At 40.4% G+C, this 19557-nt stretch overlaps 1 protein-coding gene across 1 annotated transcript in view; it reads left to right on the top strand.

Moving 5' to 3' along the window:
* SGK1 (serum/glucocorticoid regulated kinase 1) overlaps positions 1-19557 on the top strand; it is a 68695-nt gene that overhangs the window by 34266 nt on the left and 14872 nt on the right. The window contains exon 3 of the mRNA XM_062489990.1: positions 10134-10209. Within this exon, the coding sequence (XP_062345974.1) occupies positions 10134-10209 (76 nt within the window). The remainder of the gene's footprint in view (positions 1-10133; positions 10210-19557) is intronic.

Below are 19557 nucleotides of genomic sequence, written 5' to 3'. Positions count from 1 at the left end.
TTATGCTACATCTGCTCTAAAGTTTTGTGGGCAGCTGGAAAAGAAAATACTTACATGCTGAATAAATCTTATGGAGGAGTGGAGAAACTAAATCTCTGGCTCTCTAGCCACAAGTAGGAACTTTCTGTATGATTCCATTTCAAGTTTTGCACTCACACAGCATACAACAGTGCCATTATTTAGACATCCATTTATATCCCCTATCCAGCTTTGCTTCATTTCTTCCTCTGCGTGTTCATGCAACAACCATAGCAACCATAAATGGACCTAAGTGAAAAAATACAGATTTTGTTAATTTGCTTTCTTTCTTTCCCTGTAGTTATTTGTAACAAAGGTCTCACTCCTGAAGACAAAGTGAGATTTTTCATTGTTTTAAACAGAGAAGAGGATTAGTTTCTCATTATGTCACTGAGTTGTCAGAAATTAATGGAAATATGATTTCAAGTATAGCACAGGTAGACAATAACTCTCCAAAAACTTTTTGCTTCTAACCTGCCTCATTTCCTTTTCATTTTCAGGTCAAATGATTCCTTAGCAGGGAATACGAAAGGGAGAATGATCAGGCACTTTAAAAAGAAAGAGTCAAACCTAAGTACGGTAGACAATCTTTTCTTGTAATAAAATGCTCTTGACCTTGCTGTGACAGTACTGACTGCAGTATTATGAAAATATCAACACTTCCCAGTCAGTAGGACATTGAAGCTTTCGATAGAGCAAGTGACATTTGGCTTCTTCAGAATATGTACATCTCGGGCAGTAGAAATGGAAGTCTTGATGCAGCAGGGCAGTTGGTGAGTGCACCATGCACTTGCTGCTGGTGGGTCCAGGTACATTTCTGCTCCTCCTGCAGCCTCACCTTCTGTTCTTCAGTCAATCATATCTGCCCCTCTTCCTGTATGAATGAGTTTGTGTTCCAGACAAGGTTAAAGGATGTGCCAACTTCCTTGTACAGAGACAGAGATGACTGTAGAGAGCTCACCACCACTGCCAGCATAGATATTGCACAGGGCTGGGGGACATAAGAGGGCTTAGGCTATGGTGACATTTGGGGCTGGAACAAGAAACATGGACGCTACTCGGAAGACTTACAGGTCTCACAGAACCCCTCAGATAAATTGCTTCTGATTCTCTCAGCAGCTGTAAATTTTAGCTGACTCTGTTGACCCTGCACACATCAGAGCCATTATCCTTCACCTCCTCTCACCCGGTTGCCAAGACCTAGAGCTGTGCTACAACAGAACTAATCATTCACGAACAAATCTAGCCCTTTTCCTGAGTAATTTACCCCTGTTTATGAGCAAATCTTATACATATATGAAGTTTTAAGGGCTTGTTAATCCTGTTGGTGGGATTTCAGATCTATTGTCTCACTTAACCGAATTCAGTCCCTTTGTATCTGAATACATGGCAAAATTACAAGCCTTGGAAAAAAGGTCCCTAAGTGCTTGATAAGCATCAAGGAATATGCAGAACAAAAGGGCTTCTCCATTGGTAAAAACCCCACCGTACCTGTAAACTGATTGTCATACTTATGTAAGACTGTATTAGGGGATATCACTTCCTCATGAAAATTAATTGGAGGATTGGAAAATAAAGCCTATTCCAGATACTTTGAACTGAGATTTGAATTCGAACAAATCTCCAAACTCTGTGTTATTTAGATTTTCCATCTGTAAAATTGAGATAATTATCCAATTAATCTTTAAGCTCAGTACTTCAAGATGCCACATATTACCAATTTTCCCTGGCTTATGAAAGGCATGCATCACTGCATGAGTGGTCACTGCTTTTATTTCTTCCCACATAGAAAAAAAGAAAAATGCAGAACAAAACAATATTGCCACTAGTTTTTTATATTAGTGCCTAGGACCGAGTGAGGATATAGTCTAGAAGGTTTCCAAATTGCCTACAGAGAAGCATACTTAGTATCTGAAGTACAATCCAATCATACCTTCTCCCTGGCAATAGGTGTTATGTGACTAGAGAACAATTATCACTGTAGGCAGATGTGATTGTTGCTGAGACATCTCACTTGCTCATCCATGGAAAAATGCTCCTTGCTCAGGCCAGAGGCAGTTCAGAGCAAGCTGGGAGCATGCAAGGTTCACTGATTATTTCTGAGGGTTTACAACCCAGGGCAGAGAATCAGTTCAGGCAATGTGGGAACCGACTCCAACATTTGCCCAAATCTTTAACCAAACCTGAAGTGAATTCAGTTAACATTCACTTTCCTGAATTAACTGTTTGCAAATGAGAGTCGGATAATGTACAGGTGAATGACTTTGCTGTGGTTAGAGACAGCAAGGACCAGAAAATAGAGTCTTATGACACTTTCATTCTGATTCCTGGAAAACAAGGAAGTGTAGTCTTGGAAGGTATCCACGGCTCTGAGGGACCCTGTGAACATGCAGGAACTCTGCCCACTCTGGTCAACATACCTTGTTCATTGTGAGTGTTGTGTCAGCTCTGCATACAGCTATCTTTTTACGCCACTGTTTACTTAAAAGTTAAATTCCACACTCAAAATTATTTCAGGCATGTTTTATAATTTTTATTATTGGGTAAAATGCATTAGTTTCTTTGTGATAGTTAAGTTTATCCTTTAGTTTGACTTCCTTAAGTCTACATAAAAAGAGAAAATTGGCAGTAAGTCCCAGTTTTGGATAGTCTAGACATAATCTCTCTTTCTATTACACCTCATATTATTTTGGAAAATATAACCGATGTTAATTAATGGTTGGGTTGCTTTTTTTTCTGAACGTGATTTAGGGTATGGGTACATGTTACTGCGAGTCAACTTGAAAGGCTCGAATTTATAGCTCTGTTTGCTACTTTGTAGGAACTTTGTGTGTGTTTTTCCCTTGTGTCAAATGCAAGATTGTTTAACCCTGGATGAGAAGGCCATGATGACTTCATCAAAAATTAATTTGAGAAGCAACTTGACTGTGGCCTGAAAATATCTCTGTGGTAGAGCAGGTACTTGTAACACAAAGCTCTTCAAAGAAAAGATATAAAAGCATTCTGTGACTGGAAGATCAAAGAAAAGCAATCGATAAGAAAAAAATGCAAAAAAAGTTCGAACAAATAACTCATACAAGGAAGGGTGGATTTTACATCACTGGAAAATCCTGAAGTCCAAACCAGGCATGAAATGCCAGAGGTGAGGGGGGTGAGGTAGCAATAAACCTGACAAGATTCTGTAGCCACATTATGCAGAATATTGAACAAGATCATTGTACCATCTACTTCTGACTCTACAGTTAGGTGCCTGAATTTACACTCCATCCATCATTTTCTGGTCTCAAGATTCCTATCCAGTCCCATGGAACAAAATAGAGATATTAATCTGAACTCAAATTCAAACTCCTTCAAAATCTGAGGCTAGAAACCTTAGATCTCATATCTTGGCTTTAATGAATTTTTAAACAAAGAGAGAAAAATGTAGTTTTGAAAAAATATTCAATTCAGTTCTTTTATTTCCACCCTCTGACATAAATAAAGATGTTAGCTGCTTTATCATGATCAATCCAAATAACATTTATATGCATTGTTTACACTAGTGTAGTTTTACTGTAGAAAAAACACTAGTGAAATTTCATGTAAATGTATGTCAGAAAAGTGCTGATTTTCACTGCTGTTTGTCCCTTGACTTTTTTTTTTTCTCATGAGGAAGGATTCTTTCACTAACTGAACAGGTGATGTAGCTACAGCATGCTGTACATTCATAATGAATTGCTGTGTGATGCAGCATTTACATTGCACTGCAGGTTTGCAGTTTCATTGTTCCCAGGACCCTCTCCTGTGAACCACAACACAGTCCTTCCTCCTGTTACATTAACCAGTCCCATTCATACTGATCTGCTTCCCAACATTATCAAATACAGCTCTGGTTTGCTCTGTTGAAGGCAATGAATCACAAAACCTCTGATTCACAGAATGTTGTTCACTTATGCCCCTGAGTTTGACTTCAGGCTGGGATAAGGTCCTTGGTTCAAAAACGCAGTTAACCCAGTGCCAAATTCAGTTAGTGCAGTCTGTCCTTCTGCAGAAAAATGCATCTTCTGTCCCCTGGCAATGGTCACAGAACCTCTGGAAGAAAGCTATGTAGTTATGTTTTTTGCAAGTTTGCTACTCCAAGTAGCTTGGACTTGTACAGATTGGCTGCATGTTTTACAATATCTTATGCATCTACTAATGCTGTTAGATCTTTGTGCTCTGCTTTAACTGAGTTTTTAGTCCACCAATAGTATCTGTTTCTCCCTTCCCTGATAGTCTTAATTGAACAAAACATTGACACAAATAATAAGCTTTCTCACAATTTGACAACTGTCAAGGCAAAAGTAAGATATTTATTGAAATTGAAAGTTGGAGTCTGAATGAAATATTGCTTTAATGAAATGAGGACACTTTCCCCAATAACTAACAGCAATTCTGAATGCTTTTTTTTTTATTTAGCAAAGATATGACAGGAATTTATTTGAATAAATCAGTAACACAGTTGAAGAACATTATTGTTTTCAGTCTCGGTGACTCTTCGTGGAAAATCATCCTTCAGATCCCACTGGGGTATCTATATTGTGGCTGTCCCACAGAAAAAAAGTATTTTGCACAACTAGTAAACTCTCTTCTCTTGAGAGATAAGTAAAGACGCCTCCTGCCTTTGCTGCTCTGTGTTGTGTGTTTATGGTAGTAACAGCCTGGGGAGCTGTGCTGGCACCTGCAGCTCGCTGTTCCCAGGACTGGCAGCCTTTGCAGAGATGCTGTGCAAGATTGCATTGCTGTGTGAAGAAACACAGAGATTGGAGAAACAGCATTACAGCACATGAAATGGCCTTCTCTCAACTTTGCAGCTCATTTAATTATGGCCCTGTGACCCAGCACAATCAAACCCAGCACACTTTTCACATTTTTTAGAAGGGCTGTGTTAACCTCTGAATATTCTTTCATAGGCAGGCTGGGAGAACCTGTCAGTAAGAAGCTCCAGGACATGTCTGTAGCCGTGTCCTAGTTTAGGTAACTGCCCTTTCCAAACTCACCTGGTGTTCTTGCTTTGGACACCAGCATGGGGACATCTGGTCTACTCTCATTTCAGAAGGTGCAGATGAAGGTGGTCACCAGCAGTGGTGACAGCCCTTCCTGGGCACTAGGCCCAGTGGTGGTGGTCTTGGCAGAAGTTTTGGACTTCCTCTCAGATAACACCACTGAGATTTCAGCAGCACTGAAGCAGCCATGCCAAGACAAGTGTGGATGGCTCCCACTCATTTCAATGCATAACTGTCTGTTATGACTGACTGCAGAAATTTTAGCCACCAACTTTATGAATTTTTTAACTTTAGGTGAGCATTTCACAAACACAATCCACAGAGCTCATGCACGCTTGGCCCTGTCACATTGTGATGTTGTCCTCATTGGAAGAGATTGTCTGTAGGAATGAAGATGTAAATCTGAACACATTAACTGTAGTAATGAATTCAGTGGCTTATTTGTATAATTGAGATCCTGAAGCAAAAACAGGACATGCATTGTCATCGCAGCAGCAAAAATATGCTGGATTCTGAGTCTGTGTCTTGCTGAACGAGGTAGATCCTCTACAGGACTCCAGAAAACAACAGTGAAAGCAGACAGTTTAAAAATAATTTTGTATCTATGAGCAACATTTTTTCTTTCTAATACAAAGTGGCTGTGGTATTTAGTCTAGATATACATTCTGCTTCCAGTGTTGATATTGATGTCCTTTCAAGTGAACAGAATATGCAGCCAGTAATGAGCTCTTGCTGTTAAGATGTTCAGCAATGAAATAATTAACAATGCTGATGTGTAAATTAGCCTTCAGAGTTGAAATTGCCTTTGCAAACCACATTTCTCTGGCTCTTGGTTCAGCAGAGCAGGTAAGGACTGGCTGAAAGCTAAACAGCAGCAATCCCTCTACAAGCACATGCATTAGAGTCGCAGGTCACTTCTAGACCAGCAGTGCTTCTTGCCTTGCTAACATTGTTATTCAAAGACTAACATGTCTTCTTTAAACTGACTTATTTCTCCCTTTTTTTGGTGGTCTCCACCTCTGGCACCTTGCTGTGTGCAGGGAAGAAAGATGGACCCCACAACACAGCGAAGGAGGAAGCAATTTCCCCAGGTCTCAGCTCCTTTGGGGCTCCCACAATCACAGAATCATAGAATGTTTTGGGCTGTAAGGGCCTTAAAAGATCATTTAGTTCCAAATTCCCTGTAATGGGCTGGGACACTTTCTACTAGACCGGGTTGCTTGGGCCCCCAGGCAATCTGGCCTTGAACTCTTTCAGTGATGGGGCATCCACAACTTCTCTGGACAACTTTTTCCCATGTCTCAACACCCCCACAGTAAAGAGTTTCTTGATAATATCCAATCTAATCCTACCCTCTTCAAGTTTAAAGCCATTCGCCCTTGCCTTGTTTCTACATGTCCTTGCAAAAAGTCCCTCTCCAGCCTTCCTCTTGGGCCCTTTTATATACTGAAAGCTGCTGTAAGGTTTCCTCAGGGCTTTATCTTCTCCAGACTGAACAACCCAACTATGTCTACCCACAGAGAAGCTTGTATGAATGTCTGGATGCCCTCAACCTTTCCCATACTTGCTGCCATGAGAAAGATGAGCTTTTTCAGAGTATCTCATGAAGTATTTAAATTTCAACAGCCTTTCCCATTGCTTTCCCTACACCAAGAATGAGCAGCCAGTCTGCCTACCTTGTCTCTTTCCCAGTCTTTGTTTTAGGGATGGTCTCCAGGCTGAGGACACACCAAGAGGCGTTACACCTGAAGAGAACTGTGTGCCTAGGTCAAAAGGAGCAGAGAAGGAAGTGATGCAGTTGCTATTTTATTAAGCATTTATAAAGACTGACATCCTTTTACTTCCTAAAACAAGAAAAAACAGGATCATTCAATTAATGGCATGCGTGCCTAAAATATGTAAAGCACGTAAGTTAGCAAAAATCCGGACTTCAATTAAGTGTTTCTTGCACTGACATATGAACTTCTGACTTCTACTTCCCTTTATCTTCTTCCAATGACACTGAGACTGGAGAAAACTCAAAACATAGTCTAGTGCTGTTAAACTCTGCTTCAGAGAAAGAGCCTCCAACATGGTTTGCCTCTTGCAAACCAAAGGATGTAGTTTTCCATAGCAGATTCCTAGGACAAGGCTTACTGGGAGCAGTCCCTTTCACCTGGTTAGTTGGTCTTTCAGGGCAACATTGTTGGAGTACAAGAAATGTGGGAGAAGTTGTGCTTTGTGGTATGAAAAAACTAGCTGATTTATATACTGTATTGCATGGATATTGTTTTAAAATATTTGACCTGGTGAAGTCTTATCTGCTGTGGTTTATGCGTACTCAGCTAGCATAAAGACCTGGCCACTCACATTATTTGTCTCTTTTTCTCTTACTAAACTTTAGACTTGAGCAATGTCAGAAAGGAAACAGACTTAGTCCAGCATTTTACAATCACCATGGTAAGCAGGTCACTGGCACAAATGAAGAGAAAAACATCTTCAGTGAAACTGTTATAGAACTGAACTACTGAATTGGTAGTATGTGAACATAATCCAGGAAAACATACAAAAGAAACATTCTGCATAGATTAACAAAGGGGCTCTTCTCAAGGAAGCCACAGGTTTTAAGAACCTCAACTGAAATGGAATCATAGACATAAAAATGGAAGGTGTGATTAAAGAGCCACTGTAGATAGAGATAATTGTGAGGAAACTAAAGGAGAAAAAAAGTAAATTAATGAAATTATTGCAATGGATGTATTTGTTAGCAATATCATATATGTTAAAGTGGGCTTAATGCTAAAGGAGTTCCACAAGCTATTTCAAATTAGGTTTCCTACCCATTTGTGTCACTTCTGTACTTCTGTGTTTCACAAGATTTAATGCTTTTACTTTCCATCCCTGCCATGGAATACAGAAATGTTACTGGCTCTGGCCCTGCAGACTGGCATGCTCAGGAGTGTGGTCAGGTTGTTGTCAGCTCTGTGACTTCCTGGCATTAGCTCGTGATGAGACGCACAAGGGTGATGCTGTTGCAGTGTCAGTGTCTGCTGTGACCCCTCCTTCTGTCAGCAGGAACAAAGGTGCACCTTCAGTCCCACCCAGAACTGCTCCTGGTTGATGGATACACTGGTGATTCAGGCCCCTTGATAAAAGCCCCAACTGCCTTTGTTTGCACATGCAGGACACTCTGTGTGCATGAGGTGAGGGAGAGACGTGTGTGATCCTCCAAGGGGTCATTGCTTTTAGTGCACTGCTCCCCTTCTGCTCTGTTCCTCTTCAGTACCTGTTTAGCATGAGTTTGCTTGCATGGGAGTCTTTCCATGCGCCCATCTGTACAACTTTCCAGACTTTTACTTTTGCAAACTTTGGCAGTGATGCCTCCTGTCTCAGGGCAGGGTAGCCAAGTGTTTCCACTTTTACTGGACTCCATTAAGTAAAAGAGTTCAGAGTTTGTTGCTTTCAGCATTCCAAGTCTGAGTTGAATTGCTCGTGGACATTGTGGACACAACACTTCTGTATTTGACACAGTGGTTCTGCCCATATGCACTTCTTTGCACATACATAAGGAAGTGCTTTTCTGTAAAGGCGGATCCAGGTCTAGAGCTTGCTTTTTCTGAAATGTTTTGCCCTGTGTTTTCTGAGCTTGTTTTTTTCTGGCCATTATCACAGTTCTTCCTGGTATGCATCAAATTAAGCACTTTCTCTCCTTTTCTTCCTTCAACCTGTGCCTACTTTCTATTCCTGTGCTGCTTCTTTCTCACAGTCCCTCTGGCTCTTTAATCAAGGAGTTTTACAGTAGCCAGAACAATGGCTGTCCTGAAGGCCTATTTATTCCATACTATTCATCATGTGTTTATAGGAATAAAAATTATCAGAAATATGCAATCAGAAGAACTAGCAACCTTTTCAATGTTTTGCAATACTGTACATCCTCCAGACAGCTTCACGTGTGTTTAGAGTGTGTGTAATGGGCGTAAATGCCATTTGAGTTGGGACTCTTTTGAAAGAAAGTATTTCTAAAACTAGCAACACAAAGATCAGCACCATTGAAAACACTACATAAACAACCCACCAGCACTCCAGACCCATGCTGACAAACTCCTCAATATGTCAGGATTGCAGACTCTGAGAAAAGTGCATTTGTATGAAGAAGTATTTAAATTTTGATACTAGCAAGAAAACTTCTCCTGTCTCTGGACACCAGAACTCTTTACCAAAAGTCAAAATTCCCATGGGAATTCCTTACCTTGTTCTTCTGCAGCACCTTGTTTGCTGTTTGACTGCTGCTTCCCATGCTAATGATGGATGAAGCTTTTCAGTAGGATGGAGAGCCTGGGAAGTACTTTGGGACAGATAGGGTTAGCAATTATGTAATCCTTCTGATGGCTTTACCCTCACACTCAGATTATCATCCAGAAACAGTACCACTGAGGTCAGAGTTTTCATCAAAGTGGTGACAGAGGGCAGTCACACTCCTAGTTCTCAAAATTCTTGCGCAGCTCTGATTGAAACCTCATATGTGAGTAAGAGAGGTCTAGAGGGCAAGCAGTTAGAGGCACTGCAATAGCAGGGATGAGGATGAGATGTTTATCAGGAAGGGGAATATGCGTCTGCAGCTCCCACATTGCTGATATCCCAAGGATATGTGAAGGGATTGCACCTGTTCATCCCCTACACCAAATCCCACCCATGAATTGTCCCTGCTGTGAAAGAAAGTGGGCAAAGTAGCTCTCTGCAAACAGTTCCATGTCAGGAGACAGACCCTCCAGGACCCTGCCCACCACTTCCTTACCCATCCCCTACCTGTGCAGGGCCAAGGCAGGAGAACGGGGCTGGACCATCTGGTCCACAGTGTAAAATCAAGATGCATGCTTTGAATGGAAAAATTAAATTCAAAATACAGTGACTCTTTTATTTGCTGAAAAATCACAGTACCTCGCACTTCATAAGTTTACCCCTGATTATAGAAACAGCTGGAGAGGAGCCTTGTACTGTAGCCTGAAATACGCACTTTCAATGGTAATTAATTTTGGGCTTAAGTGTTGTAAAGCAAAACCCACCTCAGTTAGAAGCTGTCACGACTTGATGTATTCCCTCTGTGTTTTTCAGATGAAGGAGCCCCAGAGCAAAGGAGATTCGCTGCCCAAGCCGGAGCCCAGGACCCTTTGGGGCTGTGAGGACACAGGTACGGGTGGTGCCACAGGGCGGGCAGTGAGGCTGAGCAGGCAGCGCGCTCTGCTTCGGATGCACCTTTATTCTGGGCCGAAGTGCTTTGTCTCCAAGCCAAGCTTAATTGAAGGATGTTTTTCATGTCAAAATGAGACGCAGGCTCTCACCCACTGAGTGTTTGCTGGGTGAAAACAACAACAACCTCACTTGCCTGCATGGCTGAGGAGCACAATGTGCGGCACCAGGGCTCCAGAGGAATTATGCCATGACGTAATGAGGAAAACCAACAGAATTCTAGCAGATCTGTTTAATGAGCTGTCAGACACATTTCGGCATTGACCCGTGGTGTGAGCAGAGCTCTTGTTAGCTACAGCAAGAGTCCTGTGAATGCATCTGAGGGCAAAAGTGGCCACTCAGTGACCCCTGGTCTGTATGCGGGAGAACTGAGCTGTGCACAAAGAGAAGCCTCAGTAGTTTTGGCATAGATAGAATAAGTTGAGTATGTCGAGCTCACATGCATCCTTCTTACTCTGTCTCCTCTCTGTCTTGGTGTTCTGATTTTTGGACAGATGTGGAAATGGTTTTTTGTGTGTTTTGTTTGTCTTTATTTCCCTTTGCCTAATCACAAGCTTAGATATTATTTACAAATGGAAAGTATACCAGATTAACTTGGATTGTTGGTGCTGTGGTTAGATGACATGCCAGAACTGCATTAAAGCCAAGAAAAAAATTCCCCCTAAAAATGCTGTGATTACACAGTGCAAATGTCCCAGTAAACACAAACTGCTCCTAACATGACAGTAGATTTCTGATCCTGAGGCAGATTTCACTTGGATGTTTGGCCGATTTTCTTCTTGCTTCCTTTGCCATTTTTGCAACTGTCCCCCTGGGAAAAATCCCAGAAGCCTCTGTCCCCATTAGGAGGAAATCTTTCACTTCCTTGCTTTGATTCTGAATGCTTAATGCTCTTGGTTAATTTCCCTGACCTATAACCAGTCTTGGCTTCTATGCATAGACATTAAATCCTGATCTAGATGATAAACTTCTATGAAACAAGTTTAGAAATGCATCTAATTAGCTAAACACGCTCAATCAGTCATGAGATCTCACAGTAGTGTGTGAATGTTGCAAATTACACTGATTCCTAAGCAGCAGTAGCTATAGCTATAATAATTTATTTTTTAAAAAGTGTAGGAGTCCACACAGGGAAACTGATTTAACTAATTTGTGTGGTGTTTTCTTCTGCCTGAAGTGCACTAGGCCAGTGATTACCCCACTTCGAGCTATGTGTGCAATGGGAAGGCTCTTAATGTCCTTTTTCTCGCTCCTGCTCTCTCTTCACTACCAAGTTATTGTCTTCTCAGTTAAGTCCACAGCTGTCTATATGTGAAACCACATCTGGGGAATGACCCAGTTAAAAATACAATAATTAGGCACCACTTCTTGGCAGCGGTAATGAGATGGGGACACTGGCTGTTCTTTTTCTTACTCACATTGATTGGGTATCCAGACTAATTTCAGTTAAAGCAGAAAAAGTGCTCACAGTTTACTAATCTGGGATCTCATCCCAGGGTAGTTGAAGTTTAAGGGTTCTTCTGCCAGGACAGAACTGCCAATTGCAAAGATTCCAATTTCATGCCCATGGCATTTCTCAGTTTAATGAAACATCAGCTCTTTTTCTACTTTCCCCTCATCTTTTCCAATAAAGCCTTATTTCCTGACACAAAAGCTAGCTCAATTAAAAATGTGATGAAAGTGCTCTAAAGGCACAGCTTGAAATTCTGCTTTGCAACTTGGGGAAGAGAATTATTTTACATTAGACTTTTCTTTTAATGCATTTATTTATACACTACAACATGGTAACAGATCAAAGGTCTAATAAAGCTTAATTGCAGTTAATATATCTATCTCTCTATGTGTCATACTGAACTTGCACTAAAAAGAAATGTAACAGTCTGGATTGAAGACATGGGAAGACCTTCCAGATTTACCTGCAGGACAGCCTTGAGCTGATCCTTCAGCCACTGATGTCAGGCAGGAAACAGAACTGCATGGTGATTCAGATGTTGCAATATGGAAGATCTGTGATGACTTCACGTTCTAAATTTTTTGTGAAAAATTGTGCTTCCAGTACTTGTAGCTCTGAAGAATTTTTCTCGAATAAAAACCAAAACCATAATTTCCCCTGATTTCAGAACTCTGCAAAGGGGGCGGTGCTGTCACAGCTGTCACTGTTTTTTGTGACAAAGAACAGGCATCATTCTTCTGACTTACAGGAAGGAGAACTGACTGAGGAGGAGAAGAATCAGTCCCTATCTGTGTCCTTTTCACTCCCCTGACTATGATGGAAGGCTGGATGAGCTGGGTTTAACTTATTCTTGGAGATATTCAGTAATGGGGAATACTTGATGTCCATTTTCTTGGACAACCCTTCAGATATAGCACAGAACTAAGTATTTGTGGAGTTTTACACTGTATTTGTTTTTAATTTGTATAGTTTCCCATTGATTTATAAATCTGACACCTGACCCAAAACACCATATGGTGAAGTAGCACCAAGTTGGCCAAACCAGAGCCCTGGATGATTTCTTCCAGAATGTAACATTACGTGAGTTTTCCAGAGGATCTGCTACATTGCTGCAGTTGTTGCAGAGGGATGAAAGAAAAGGAAGGCAAGAGGAAGAAAAAGACATCACTGGTGAAAATAGCAGGGTGATGAGGAGTTACCATATCCAGAGCTGACCTTTTCTCTTGCCCTAACATTTCTTTCACAGTATCCCTTCCAGAGAGTATCCAGACTGTGGCTTTAGTATGTTTGAGGTCCAGTTTCCCCAGCAGGGATCCACATTTTGGCAAGACCTCTGGGCCTTATAGGAGAGTATCATATGTTTGGAAAGCAGTACAGGGGCCATCATCTACAAGTTTTTTGTGTGTTATGGACACAGCTAAGCAATAAATCACACAAAGGCATGGGTTGTTGCAAGATTAACAGGGTAAACCCCTAGGAAAATGTGGCACAGAACAGAAGGTGAGTATCAGGGGTCTCCTGGTCATTAATTTCTATTGACTGGCTCCTGCCCAAGGAGAACTATTGCTTTGAATTTTACAGATATTGAAATAAGCTAATTAAAAAGGTCATATTGAATGAAGATCCCACTGGAAAAACTTCTGTAATTTTATAATTTTTTATGTTGCTTGTAAAATGACATTGACAGTGGGCATGTGCTTATGTTGCTTCCTCATGAGGAAAAAATACAATTTTTTTCTTTAGTAGTGGTAGCCCAAGATTTATCTGTATTATATTTTTCTGCAATACATTTTGCAAGAGAAATCTGTGTGACCGCCCTACTCAAAGGGTGAGGCTTGTCCAGGAAAGGGGAACCCTAACCAAGGCAGAATATAATGTAGCAGCATGCTGGAATCCACCAGCCCTTACCTCCACACAGCACAAACGGACCCAGTAACAGAACAGCCTGACTGAGGAAACTTTTAATCCTTTCACACCAATGCAAATACTCTGAGGTAAACGTGTTTCAGAAGAGAGAAGGGCTAACTAAGGCATGCTAGGCACTAGCCCCTAATTCCCTTTCAGGGACCTAGGCAGAGAGCAGGTTGCCCCCAGATGATTGCCTCAGGAAAGGGTTGAAAGCCTCTTCAAGGACACCTTCTTCTTCTTCAGCTCCTGCACAGGAGATGAGAGACTTCTGCTCATGTGGAGATGTTTTAAACTTTTCCATGTAAACTGTAGAAATGACTGACTCCTAAGACTGTTGGAAAACCTCAGAAATCTTCCCACTTCTCCTGAATTTGTGGACTAAGGGGTGTGATCTCAGTCACTGGCATAGATTAATTTTAAATTAGGTCAACCATCACAATGATCCTTGATACCTCTGTAGCCTTAAGTAGATACTTATATATACCTATATATGCCTATATGTCACTGTACTTCTCAGAAGGAGATTTGTAAATATGTTCAGTGGTAAGGGAAATTAATTTAAAATAATTTATTATAATCAGAATTTAACATAGTCTCACAAAATTGCTTGGTTTACCTGAGGTATGCTATAATTTTGATTTAGTCTATCACATCATTCAAACAGCACTGTCTTGAAATAATTACTGAAGAAGACAAGATCTTGTCTATGTAAAACACAGCAGCATAAAGTCATTTACTGCAAATTAAGACAAGTGGAAAATTGCTGTTGCTTTTAATATGGCTGGGTAAAAAATAATGCAAATATGTTAAAAGAAAATGCAAGAACTGTGGCTTACAGCCTACCCTAAACAAAGTATTTACAGCATCCCAGTAAAAATAAGTCAATTCATTCATACCAAGGAATTGGAAATTTTAACAGAAAAAGCATTGGATATCTGTAGACAGCCCCAGGTGAAAAAAATAATTAAACAAAGAAAGATTTCATTAGAATAACACAGAGAGAAGACACAAATATTGAAACAACAAATAAAGAACATTCATTCTAGAGGCACTTGTATACATCACTACGTGGATATGAATCATCCCACTAAAACTAAGAAGGCTACTTGTCCAGCTAAAAATAAAATCCAGTGTCTGCACTGCTTTGTAGAATAGAGAGTATACATTCTAATGCAGAGTGACCTACCATGGCCTGGGCTCTATAAGCCCTTTAAGCTCAAGACCAGCTTGGCTGGAGGACAGAGGTATTTCTCCATGCACACAAACTTTTTCCTCCTAGGTCTGTTAGTACATAAAAAATGTATCAGAATTCCAACACAGTTTTAACAAGAGAAAGTACAGGCTCTGCTCTGCTGGGCATGTTTCCTGGGCTCTCAGCATTGCGCTCTGCCTACACATCTTCCAGCACTTGCACAAATGGAGTTTTGAAAGGGAGTAAAAATTGAAGGTGCACTATCTGCATTACATATATTCTATGTAGAGCAAGAGTTAGAGATGATCTGCTTATTACTGGAATTACCTTAGCTATTCTAATTGTTTATATGACCCTTCACTTAAAAAAAAGAAAAAATATATTCTTCCTCTTCCCATTCAGGAGGGATTGGCTAAATGAGGCACAGCATATGCTCCAGGTGGGCATTTTGTTTCCGAATGGCCAAGCTGAACATTCATCTTGCTGTCATTGCCCCCTCTTGCACCTTCTGTCACCACTGGGAAGAATTTGGTTCTGGTGTCATTGTAGCTTTTGATCATGAATCCATAAGCTGCTGTTCAACTGCCTTTGGCCTCCTCTTCATCAGATTATACAAGCTCAGCTCTTCAACCTCTCCTCAATGGTCCTGGGCACTAGAACCTTGATAGCCCTCCAGTCTGGCTCCCTCCCATTTCAGAACATCTTTCTTGAAGTGGGTGGCCAAAACTGTCCCACTTTCCACATCCTATTTGACTTCACCCTATGAAGTAAAAACATGAGAAATTATCTCAAATAATTTTGAAGATGATGATGTTCCACTGAAGGTGACTGTAGCTGATGATGTTGCTTTCAGAGGGCTGGCTTCAACTTGAAGCAGCCAAGAAGAAAAGAAAGGCCTGAGAGAGAAAAGAAGGTGAAATGAAGAAGCAGATTAAGGTGAAAATATCACTCCAAGGAGTAGTGGAAAGGTTGGAAAGAAGACAGATGAAAGAAACAAAGCTGAAAAAGTAGACATGACAAAGACCAAGGGAGCACTGTACAAAATTACACCATGACACTTTTGTTACACTGTGATCCAGACAAATGTAGACTAATGTGATCTACTTAGCAAATGGGTATGGGTCAAGTTCATAATCATCTAAGCTGAGAAGTTTCATTCTCCAGAGCGGGGAAAGCCAATGGCAAAAAGAGTCCTCCAAATAATTACCCCGCTCTACATCATTGAGCATGTTGCTCAGGAGCTTTATGAAGACAGCCCTTGAAATATATCTTTCATTTATTTCAGTCTTTTATAACTCTGCAAGAGAATTGCATTTCTGTTTTTGAGTGGAAGGTCCAAAATATCCTCTTTAGGGATTTTGTCTCATCTTTCTGTGCTGGTCACTTGCACCAGCATACCCAAGCTTGCCTCTGTCCCCCAGCTGAGGAATGACTTAATAAGGGGAATCAAATTGTCCATACAAAGACTTCCTCTAAAAATTACTTCATTGCTTTGAGGGAGGGCAGTACACTACCCTCCCCACAACTCCGCAAACATCTGACTAACAGCAACTTGCTCAAGAGAACATGAATAAGCAGAACTTCACCTTACACAAGAAGAACTGTCACATTTTTGGACTTTTTCCTTGGTTCAGGAAAAAATAATAACATGACAAAACCAAAGGAGTGAACAGCCCTGACATCATGAGGGCTGGCAGTGTACTCCAGACTAGATGATGTTTATGGAAAGATGAGGGCTAAATTTCTATCCTGTCAAATCTGTGCATGGTAAAGAAATACCTTGGCAGGCAGGATCAGAAAGGGCTTTCACTGTATTCGCACCTTGCTGCCGTGCATCTTTCCCTGGAGTTTTTGTAGCACAGAGGTATCACGGAGTTTTTGGGGTAAAAGAGAACGAATTCCCCTCAGAAGATCCAGCCTGGAAAATAGCTTTCTGTTTTTATAGAAGTCAGAGCATTGTTTGTTGATTCTTGCAGCCCAGAATGGCTCTACAACACTGCTATTTCCGTGGGATGTTGTGTTTGTGCGACCTGCCTTCAGCTGTTGTGCCGTGTTGCTATGTGCAAAGGCTGACAGCTGCTGCATTTCGCTCCAAATTAGTGCCTGCCTTTCACTCTGGAGTGAAGTAATACCTAAACGCAGGGCCAGATTCCAGTTCTCTATGGAAATGCCCCCAAAACAAGTGAAAATACTACCAAAACACATGCTTTGTACCCATTTCCTGATCAGTCACACGATACTTCCTCTTTCTATATGGAGTTCTCCACACACTCCCACATTAGTTCCCTTTTTTTTTTCCTGTCTTAGCAGTCTAAACATTTTGCATTGTGAGAAGAATTCAGCATCTCAGCAGTTCCACATTTCTTGTAAGCAGGCCCCACAGAAGTGTCCGGGTGCTGAGCCATGCTCCTAGATCATGGCATATAACCTGGAAGCCTACATTTCTTCCTGTGGAGCCAATTCAGAGTAAAATGGAATTTTGAAATCTATTTTAAGATCTCCTGTGAAAATTATGGTGCCTTACAAAACAGGACTTTTTACAAGTTGATAGCTGTTATATATTGATGAAATAATTTTTAACCAGTTTAGCATTCTTAAATTGCTTAAAGAGCATTTGAATTTTCTCTTTGTTCCAAGCAAAGGTTCTTATGGTCCAGGATCTCATCTCCAGTAATGGTTCATGTTAGATACAATTCAGAGGTGTCTCACCATCTCTGACAGTATTAAAAGTCTATTGAACATCCATTGGTGACCTAAAACAACAGCTGCAAAATTTTTCTAAGTAAACAGTAAAGCAAAAGAAACATAGAAATAAATGAAAGAATAGTCTCAAAACACTCTTCACAAAGGCAAATGAATGAATGCCCAAAGCTTACCTTCATTATAGGTTTTTTTGTGAATTTGAATATTTTAGCTGTGCTGCACAAGGTGATCCACAGATAGTTTTCCAAAAAACTAAGTAATCCCTGAATCAACAAGACTTGAGAAACATTGTTAATGGCACAAGATACTGAGAAATGCTCAGAGAAGTTGATGCCCTTTATACAACAAAGTGGGATCTGATGTATCAGTCTCATAATATTCTTCAGTATTTAAAACACCACATCTGAGAATAAAAATGTGTGTAAAGAGAAAATACTCATTATATTAATGAAATAATGTTGGTTCTCACAGTTTCTAACCTCATAATAAACTTTCCCCCACTCCAAGAACAAAACACCTCTTCCTATTAAGCTGTTTTTAACAAATATGTCCACTAGTTCATTAGTCACTACTGTACATATATTTCAGTGAGCACAAATTCATGAATAGAAGTAATTTTATATTATCCTATGATTCAACTCACACAACCAAAGTGGCTTGGAAATTCGCTAATTGTGGTTGCAGCACCTAAAGACAAATATACTTGAAATAATCAAGGCAAATGCTCTGGGGTTTCAGTACTTAACAGACCTTTTATCAGTGTGACCTGAGATGAGATGAGATGAGATGAGATGAGATGAGATGAGATGAGATGAGATGAGATGAGATGAGATGGAAGAGTTGTAAGTTCTGTGTATGCTGTTCAACACAGAAGAGTCAAACAAGGTAGAATAAATATGTATTAAATGTACAATCACAGATATAGATATAGATATATATATATATACAAAATACTAAATATGATAAAACTGTTGTCTGTAGAAAGTACTCCACAGTGTTATCTCCAGACAAAGCTGAGCATCGTTTACTAGCCCGTACTATCTATTTTGAAACAGATACAGTGAAATCAAAATAGGATTAGGTAGATATATAGTTACTGCTTAGCTGAATCTAGCATATGTAGATCATTGTGTATTTCATAATTTGATATCTCAAACTGGCACTAACACCTTTTCTTCCTTTCTGAGAAATGTTTTTCCTTTCTGTGGTCCACTAAGGAACTCAAAACTGTGGATCAGGTCAAAAACAGAGTCCTACTTTCAAACCACATGAAATTTGGGAGAAGGCTGCTTTTGACTTTGATCCCGAGTCCAACGGTTGTGATTTAAACCACTCCTTTGAATCAGTCACTCTGGGTCAGTCACCAAAGAAGCAAAACTGCTGTCTAGTTTTGCTTTGTAGGAGGTGGGTTATATGTCAAATAACTTAAGCATGGGATTGAAAGTCACAAGCCTCACAAAATGTTTATTCTATTTCAAGCTCATCATATGACAGTGACCCAAGGCATCCAACTTCCCCATCTCCTCATTCTTTAGAATGTCGCTGTTAGTATTTGCCTGTTTGAAGGTTTAAAGGGCTCAGGATAAAAGCATGCATAAGTGAAAATCTTTGCTGAGTGAAAATCATGAATAACAGCGCTGGTAAGAGAGTTCCCTATAACTATAGAGAAGTCCACAGTGCTATGCTTTGCAAGTGACTAAATGCTGCCATTGGCAGCTAAATGATGCTTAGCGTTTCTGCATTCAAGTTTTAAATTTTCCCTCAGTGGTTCATCTGTCTATACTAGTGCTAGAACACCAAAGTCAGAAAGTCTTTTTTTCAACCTCCTAGCTCATTGGGCAGTACTTTGCTTAATCTCTTTATGCTTTCATTTCTTCACCTGGCACTTCATCTGTTTTTCTAAAGAACTCCAATTGTCAACAAAATACAACCTGCTTAGTAATGTTTCCTATATTGCATCAAGCTAAGACGTGTTCACAACAAGTCAGAATTTCAGGACTCAATGTTTCTGACGGTCTATTAAAAACACATAG

Source organism: Cinclus cinclus, chromosome 3 (assembly GCF_963662255.1).
Source record: "Cinclus cinclus chromosome 3, bCinCin1.1, whole genome shotgun sequence".
Taxonomy (NCBI): Eukaryota; Metazoa; Chordata; class Aves; order Passeriformes; family Cinclidae; genus Cinclus; species Cinclus cinclus.
This window is presented reverse-complemented; position numbering and strand designations above follow the sequence as displayed.